Source organism: Mastigoproctus giganteus, chromosome 3, assembly GCF_048544385.1.
Source record: "Mastigoproctus giganteus isolate SK-2022 chromosome 3, ASM4854438v1, whole genome shotgun sequence".
Lineage (NCBI taxonomy): Eukaryota > Metazoa > Arthropoda > Arachnida > Uropygi > Thelyphonidae > Mastigoproctus > Mastigoproctus giganteus.
This window is the reverse complement of record NC_143577.1, coordinates 202,948,483-202,957,353: the sequence shown is the minus strand read 5'-3', so window position 1 is coordinate 202,957,353 and position 8,871 is coordinate 202,948,483. Positions and strand designations below refer to the sequence as shown.

The following is an 8,871-nucleotide window of genomic DNA, read 5'->3' as shown; positions in this document are numbered from 1 at the left end:
CATAATAATTTAAAATGGTCATAGCTGTGCAGCTGGAGAATGTAATAAACGTTCATATCGTTATTCATGTCATATAATTATCAAACTATTGAAATGTGTCTGTCGTTTTACGAAACACCCTATATATTAGTATATTCAGAATAAAGTACATGAATTATAGAAGTTTTAACAAGAAGAATTACGTTCTACGATAAAACTTGCAATTAGTGGGTAATCTAGAATACCCCAATGCTACGTGCAGCCTTGTATGTTATAGGGCAGTTTTCTCTGGACGCAATTTCATAAGCAGAATTTTCTCCAATTTGTACAATATCAGCTTTACTCACGTGGGAGGAAAGATGAAGAAGATAACAGTTTTTGTATTTTTCAACAGCTTCACTTGCTTTCGAAGGAACGAAAAGACTTCTCCACTGATGAAACTGACGAGGAAACACCGCTTCCGAACTAACGATGGTAATGTTGCAATTCTTAATTTCGCCCAGGTTCAATGCTTTCACTCCACATTGTGACTTCAGAACTCTTTCTAAAAGTCGAGGGCCGTTATGCGCCCATAAATTAGATCTGTACGTTTGAGAAAATTCAATAAGACAGCTGCTCAAGAAAGGATGATGCTTGTCGAAGAATAATATTCCGTTCGCTGTACCGTGACCGGGTTCTTCAAAGATTGAATTTCGAAACGTGTCTAACGACTTCAACACAATGAAATCTAAGTCTAGATAAATCCCTCCATACTTCCACAGCAAAGCAAATCTTAATGCATCACTCAGGTGATAAACCTTGTATTTGGAGTATCTCCAGTCGTATTTCGAGAACCATTCTTCTAAGGGAGTGTCTTCCAGGAATTTTTGAACGTCCAGGGTGAGGAAGTTCACATTATCATAAACTGTGCTAATATCTTCCATGAGGGAGGTCATTTCTAAGTCGGCACACGTAATGAGCACTGTTACCTGCATACTAGGGTTACGTTTTGCTGCGGATTCTACTGTACACGCTTGACGACCCTTCAAATAAGACCTTCCAGACGTTTCCAGGAAAAATATTTGGGAACTTTTTGTAGAATCCGAGTATTCCTTGGTCTTGTAGTGATTTTCTAAAAGAGAATCATAAAAGGATTATACGCTTGCATGGTTATTATGATGTGGTTACAAAGGAACTGGATGCAAAAAATAATTTTGATATCATCTGTTTGAATTTCAGGAGAGCTTTTGACACTGTTGCGCATGGAAGACTACCGTAAAAATTGGAGCAGTATAGTATTAAGGGAAAGTTGCTACAATGGATAAAAGGGTGGTTGAGTGGGAGAAGAGAGTGGTAATCAATGTACGCTGCTTTTGTGGAGTCCCCCAAGGGTTCGGTGTTGGACCCATTGTTGTTATGTATATTTATCAGTGATACTGATGAAGGTATATCAGGCTTAATGTCGAAGTTTGCAAATGATACAAAGCTTGGCAGGGTTGTTAATGACAGTAATGGCAGTGTGCTACTGCAACAGGATCTAGATAATTTGGGCAGATGGGCTAAGAAGTGGCAACTGAAGTTTAACCTTGACAAATGCAAAGTACTGCATATGGGTAGAAGTAACCCGAGAGAAAAGTACCAACCGTGTGGTATTACACTTTAGGTGGTAGAAAATGAAAAAGACCTGGAGTAATTGTGCAGTCAGATATGAAGTTTTCTGAGCAATGCAGACAGGCTGCCAGAGTAGGTAATGGGGTTTTGTCAATGATATATAGGAATTTTGCTAGCAGGGAAAAGGGGGTGATTGTCCCTCTGTATAAGGCAATGGTCAGGCCACGCCTTGAGCACTGCGTACAGGTCTGGAGGCCTCAATTTAGGAAGGATGTAGATTTGCTTGAGCGTGTACAGAGAAGGGCAACAAGATTGGTGAGTGGAATGAAGGGACCTCTTACCAAGAGAGGCTTAAGTTCTGCAAATCGCAATGGCTGGAGACTAGGCACCTGTGCGGTGATCTGATTGAGGTGTATAAGGCATTAAATGGGTTGAACACCATTCTGAAGGGATTCTTCCACTTTTTCAGATTACAAACCTAAGGGGGCATAAATTCAAATTAAGCAAAGACAGATGTAGAATAGATGTTCGGAAATTTGTCTTTAGCCAGCAGGTGGTTAATTGCTGGAACAAACTTCCATCTGTCGTTGTGGAAGTTGACAGGTTGAATAAATTTAAGGAGGAACTGGACAGGCATTTGGAGAGAATGGTGTGATTTTTTTTTTTTTTTTGGCTGATGCTGCATAAGCTCATACACTTGCTTTCTTGCATCTCATGCCACTACTACTACTACTACACTGCTCGATAAAATTAACATAACAAAATGTTTTCATGAATATTTCAAAATTGATGTAATAGACATCCTGGCATGCAAATTCGAAGTATACAATAGAAATCAATTTAGCATCTTACAGAGTCGCACATTACGCAAATTCCTCTTGCCTATAAAAAGATGGGTTGCGAACAGCTCAGTTCATTCCCGTGTTTTGGCTTGCTCAGTGAGATGGCCACATCTTCAATACTCAGGATGGGAAGGCATCGTCGTTTTGGTGATTCTCTAAGATGGCGGGCTCTTGGAACCATTACAAGACGAGTTAGCCAGAGTTTTCCCTAGAGCAACATCAATCAAAGTTGATAGCCTATCATCAACTGTCTCTTGGGGTTGCTGCGGCCACAAAATTTCCAACCGAACTGGTTTCTATCCCATAAACCCCAAACCACCGCAGAGCTCGTCGAAACTGGTGCCATGAACATGTGTCTTTGAACCTGACAAATGGGGTTTCTGATCGCTGTCTCCTCATTTCATCGTTATTCTATGGTACATCACCATACCAAAGTTTGACCCACTCCATCGCAAGCTATAGGAGTTAAATCACGTTTTATACGTGTTCTGTTAATTTTTTTCGAGTAGTGTAGTACTCCCTTAAAGCATTTCAACCTGAAAACCTTTAAAAAGGGATTAAAGGTTAAATTATATTAATCATTTTTGACAGCGGGATAAATACTTTTAATCTTGCGTCTACGCAGTTGCATGCAATCAATGTGATATATGCACAGAATCTTGGAAAATCATCCGACTTTCCAAATAGTAGAGTAATCAAGCAGTGTGGCTATGCTCTGGCTAAGGTGCTTTTTAATGTTCCAACCTACATCGCTGCCCAGCATGTTAAATTAAAACCATGGAACATCAGTAAACTGAAAATTCCCTGGGTGCTAAGAATAAGCTGTAAAAAATATAAAACTTTTGTCGTTCCATATGAAGAAAATTACTGATTGATATCAATAATTATTTTTATTGATATTAGAAAATGGTAATAATATTTAAAAGTGGCTGTTATGAGTAGTGTTGCTACATAATGTTTTCCAACAGTTACACTTACAGTTTTCATCACCAAATGTAAAAATATAATATAAAAGGTGGTGGCATATTCGTTCAGATATAAATCGCTCGACAAAATTAACAGAACACGTAGAAGACGTGGTGTAACTCGTGCAGCTTGCCATGAAGTGGGTCAAACTTTGGTATGGTGATGTAACATAGAATAACGTTGAAATCAGGAGACAGCGAGAAACCATGCTCGATATAAGGGTGTCTATAAGATTCTGTGGCAACAAATCCCATTCTTCCACCAGCGCAGACCTCAGCTCACCAAGTGATTGAGCGCTTGGCTGTCGGCGTGCAATGCGATGCCCAAGGGCGTGCCACACATATCAGATTTAAGTCTGGTGATCCTGCTTCATAGCAGTCGTTGGATATCTTCAGTTTCAAGATATTCCTCCACCACTTCAGCTCTATGTGCAGTGGTGTTATCTTTCATGAAAACAAAATCCGGGCCAACCACACCCATAAAAAGTCGCACATAGGATTCGAGGATCTGTTCTCAGTAAGCTGAAACGGGATTCATCAGAAAACAGAACTGTACACATTTATCAGGGCTTCAAGTCACACGTTCATGGCACCAGTTCCCACGAGCTCTGCAGTGATTTGGGATTAATGGGATTTTTTATTTTTTCTACTTTTTTGCGGCCTGCAGAGTGTCCCCCTATACGCGGGAAAGGGCGACATTGGATACAAACCACTGGCTTCCTTGCGTAGAAACCACTTCAATTGAACCTTCTTATCACAGTTCGGTCGAAAATGCTTTTCATTATGGCCGCAGAAACCTGAAGAAACAGTTGATGACAAGACATCTAGGGTTCCGTCTTGCTGCTAAGGCCAAATAGCGGTCTCTTCTGATTGACGTATTTCTCGGGCGACATTGGACAACTCTTCTTGTGATAGTTGATTCCTGTCTGATGAAACTGCTTCCACAGGGCCGAGACAGCACTGCGTGACATATTAAACCAATGTGCGACCTCTGCTAGCGATTGCCAGGCTTCAAGTCGAGCAACGGCCACCACCTAAAAAAATCATCTAATCAAATCCATCTGGCTGGAGGCACCGAAGTGTTCTTATGCTGCCGTTCTTACTGGTTGCCCAACTGGAAGATCTACTCTTTTCTTTATCTCTCTCTTCCCCCCCCCTTGGTTTTTCACTTTTTGGTATATATGTATGTATGTTTGCGTATACATGCTAAAAACCAATATATATATATATATTTATTTTATTTTATTATTTATTATTTATTATTATTATTATTATTATTATTATTGTTTTTTTTATTATTATTATTTTTTTGTCTCATACTCTGAGACCATAGGTGTCCCATCTACTGGAACTGGTCCACCTTCCCGTGGTGTGGACGAGTACCCAGAATCATCTGTCCAGGTGACTGATGCTTCTGGGTAGCCAAGTGGCCAGAACATAACAACAGAACACACACAAAATACACACAAACCGACGTCACAGACACATCTGGCCCATTTGTAGTGATACTGTTCTTCACAGAGATACGAGGCGGAGTTGAACTGACGTTCTAGGAGCCGCCCCTTACATAAACACATGTCCACATGTAAACAATGATGACTTCCCATCTTGAGTACTGGAGATGTAGCTACTCCACTGAGCAAGCCAAAAAAGGAATGGGATGCCTATTATATCAAATATTCGCCTTCGGCCTCACTGTTCACAATAAAATATTCATGAAAAAAAATTTTGTTCTATTAATTTTGGCGAGCAGCGTATATATTATTAGAAATTAACGTAAGGGATTTAATATGCTACACACTGAACTGGAGATAACAGGGACTTCCTTTCAATAAACCGAATGAAATAATTGAAAATAAAAGAAATATTCAAAGTTTGCTCGAACTATACTTACTTTTCGTATTAAGGAAAAAGACCAGAATTACACTCACACTTACAACTAACGCTAGTATTAATACTTTGAGACGTCTCATCTCTTAACTGGGTACTTAGAACGATATGATACAGTTGGTATCCGTATATTTCCTGCGTTGTATGCAATTATTATGAATCCCACATACGCACTCTTTCTACCGATGCACATTTGTTGACAAGATGGTAGACGTTGAACTGGATTTTGTTTTTTATAGAAGATGGCTTCCTCTAACGATTACGCACAATATTCTCGATCTCGGTATCATGCGTAACTCGTATTCATTGCTTCATGCATGCGCATTAGAAGCAGTACAAGGTGGAGACACACTCTGATATTCCAAGCAATCACGCTCATGGGTGTAAGATTGCTGCAATAAAGTTTCTGGTAGTACAGCCAACAGCTGTCACAGGAGTAAACATTTGTCACTTTCAGGATCTGTCACAGGAGTAAACATTTGTCACTTTCAGGATTTTGGAACATCAGATGAATAACAGCAGTGCTCTATGTGGCGTCGAAAGGGTCAGTAAATGTTGGAAGTGTGGACGAAATTGTTCAATAAATTGTACTCACTGCGGGCCTCAAAGATGTTGATGTTCAGTGCACTTGTGTATTGATGATCTTGACAAACATCCTCCAACCATTCCCAGTACACTCCATTTAATGCCTGTTGTGGTGTTCAGTCAAACGGATGTCAGAATTTTAAACATCCTTGATGGCAAGAAAGTATCAGTCCTGATGGTATTTCTCCACTTGTTCTCAAAACCTACGTTCCTGAACTTACTCCTGTTCTGTGTGGCCTTTTTACACTTTCAAATTCCACCGGCAATTTACCTTCTGCCTAGCAGCTTACTCAGGCAAATTGATTATAAAAAAGCCTCCAATCCTAAGAACGGATTACCTCCTCTCACTCCCGGAAAGGACAATATGGAAGAATAAACTTGAATTCTTCCACCTCGGTACTTCTGAATTCCAGGATAGACTCTTTAGTGTTATTTGGAGAAGACTTCGTATTACGTGGATGAGTTTTAAGTTGGAAGCTGTTCTCAATAGCTTCAATGGTATTTTGGGAAAAGGATAATCAGTTTTGCTTCCAATTGATTGACAGTGATTGCGCACGCGCGTGCAGTGTATGGTTGTCTGTAAAGAGAGCTCTTCGTATAATATGCAATTTTAAAGTGAATCTTATCTTCCCAAGTATGAAATTTATGTCGAAAGGTCCGTCTCATCGTCATGGAGCTGATGATCACATCTACTGATCTTGATGGTTACCAGGTAATCTTTTATATTAATTTTATTTAAGACTGTTGCTAAGAATATTAAAGCTGGGCTATTGTGTTGTGTATAGCACACCGTCAAGCTAACCCCTTCTCTGTACGTTGGAAGGGCAAGGTCAAAGGTGTGCCTATTAAACTAATTCCCAAGGGTAATCTGCTAAAATGGGGTAAAGTTAATCTTTGCCTCCAGCTCTCTCTCAACGGAACCCTCTCTTGGTATAGCCTTATCCTCGATCACGCGCTTCGTGGAAACTGAACTTAAAAGCTTTCGAAACAGAACGCAACATTAAAATGACAAACAATAAAAGTATCTGCGCAATTTGTAAGGTGAAATCAACTGTATTTCTCAGCTGCCTTCTGTGTAAGCGGGGTTTTGTAAGCCATGCACCCCCACAGTGCTGTGGAAATTGAATAAAGAACGGCGAAAAATGTGGACATGCGATCTATGTAACAGCAACAGCGTAATCAATGTAGATAATGAATCTGTAAATCCACGGAAAGTAGACGGCAGCGTCCTAGACACTGACGTTGATAAATCCCCATCACTGACGTCATTACCCCCTGCTCAACCTCCTCATGACTGTGGTATTAACGACAATGGAACCAAGATCGGAATCCAGCACACAAACCAGTATGCTCGAAAGCCAGAACTTCAACGTAGACCAAGTAATCATCAATGATTTAATGTCTAGAAGCCTTATAGACATCATCACCGAGCACACGATAACTATCAAAGCCCAACAAATAGATAATGCAAGGATCATGTTAGGCAAGATGGAAAGAATGTCTGAAAACGTCACTGACCTCTTCTCGGAAAACCAGTTCCTACGGGCGCAAAACGTAGAGATCCTCCAAGAAGTATCCCAACTGAAAAGCCAACTTAAAGTATTTAAGAGCATGACCATGAACTACCCCTTTGAAACCTGGCCGAGAGATAGGACTTCCGTTTGCCTCTTCTCTGCCAACCAATGAAATGAAAAAAATCTCGCCATTCAGTTACAGCAGCAGTCCAATGATAACCCCTGTCAATCAGTATGGGAGGACACTAAAAGAAAGTGATGTATCTGAACACCATCACATTGCCGCACTAACAAAGAACCCAATGCGGAATCAGAAAGGAACCTATAAAGAAGCAACTGATAAAAGTAATGTTGAGAGTGAAAATCCTCCAGCTCTTTCAATAGCAGGTCTAACACGCACCACTCGCCAAAGCGACGCACCAAAACAAACCTCGGAGGGATCCATAATTATACCTGCTAGATATCCCAATTATGTTATTAAAAACTATCATGAAATCCATACGGAAGCTCATTGTCATACTGACTCTGGCCCACACTCCTGGGCTGAGGTTGTCGCTAGGCGATCCCCTCACGCATCCAGAGGTAACACAGCTAAAGAAAATTATAAAACCCAAGAGACAAGGGTAGGACCGCAGACACGAATAAACAAGAGATCTAGACGATCACATATAACTGGGACAGCTCCAACTAACTGGCTCCAGTCCAGCGGGAAAGCAGCACATGTCGACCAACAACTCACTCGCAGAAGCCTGTTCATTTCACGATTGGCTCCACAAACAACCACAAAACAGGTTAAAATGGCATAAAAGAAAATCTAAACCTATCTGTTGATATATCCCAATTGCCCACAAAATGGCCTTCCTATTCATCTTTTAGATTAGATTGCAACATAACCCAATACAAAATCTTGATTCAGCCATCTGCCTGGCCTCGAGGGCTCCTCATCAGGCCCTTTTTTTTTTTTCAATCTCCCGACTTAAGACATCAGCAGCACAGTGAAATACTGCATGGTCCCATTAAGGGTACAGGTAATCCAACTAGCTGACTCAGCACGGAAATCGTGGATGGAAGACAATACACAATTCCTCTGAGAATATCCCAAAGAGACATCTCTAGAATAGAAAGAAACAGACCACAGAGGCAAAAAGTACTAAGGAAGATCCCCAGATGTAATAGCCTGGCCCTCTTCTATCAGAATGCCCGTAGCATCCGTAATAAGCTGGAAACTGTAGAAGAGCTTTTACTCTCACACAATTATGATGCGCTTTGCATAACAGAAACTTGGCTTGACCATAATGAAGATTTTCCATTTGCAGTTTCGGCTGGTTATAATATGATTCTTTGCTCCCGACAGGAGAAAAGAGGGGGTGGAGTGGGACTTTTCTATAAAACACCACACATGGTTGTAATAAAGAATTACAAAAGCCATTCTAATAAGTTCGAAGGACTAATTGCGTCATGCCAATTTAAATTAGCCCGCATTGATATTGCAGTTATTTATAACCC

At 40.5% G+C, this 8,871-nt stretch overlaps 1 protein-coding gene across 1 annotated transcript; it reads right to left on the bottom strand.

Moving 5' to 3' along the window:
• Positions 1–215: 215 nt before the first annotated feature.
• On the bottom strand, positions 216–5,349 carry LOC150088590 (lactosylceramide 4-alpha-galactosyltransferase-like). Its single transcript, XM_090370246.1, has 2 exons — positions 5,271–5,349; positions 216–1,090 (listed from the first exon to the last, which is right to left on the bottom strand). Exons 1-2 carry the CDS (start codon positions 5,347–5,349, stop codon positions 216–218), a joined length of 954 nt encoding a protein of 317 aa, XP_090226372.1.
• Between the last annotated feature and the right edge of the window lie 3,522 nt (positions 5,350–8,871).

What these genes read in the sequence shown, in the direction of transcription:
- LOC150088590 (XM_090370246.1), bottom strand. Translation starts at nt 5,349, where the DNA reads ATGAGACGTCTCAAAGTATTAATACTAGCGTTAGTTGTAAGTGTGAGT. An exon ending in CTTTTTCCTTAATACGAAAA is followed by an intron (nt 1,091 to 5,270) that starts GTAAGTATAGTT and finishes ATTCTCTTTTAG; the next exon opens with AAAATCACTACAAGACCAAG.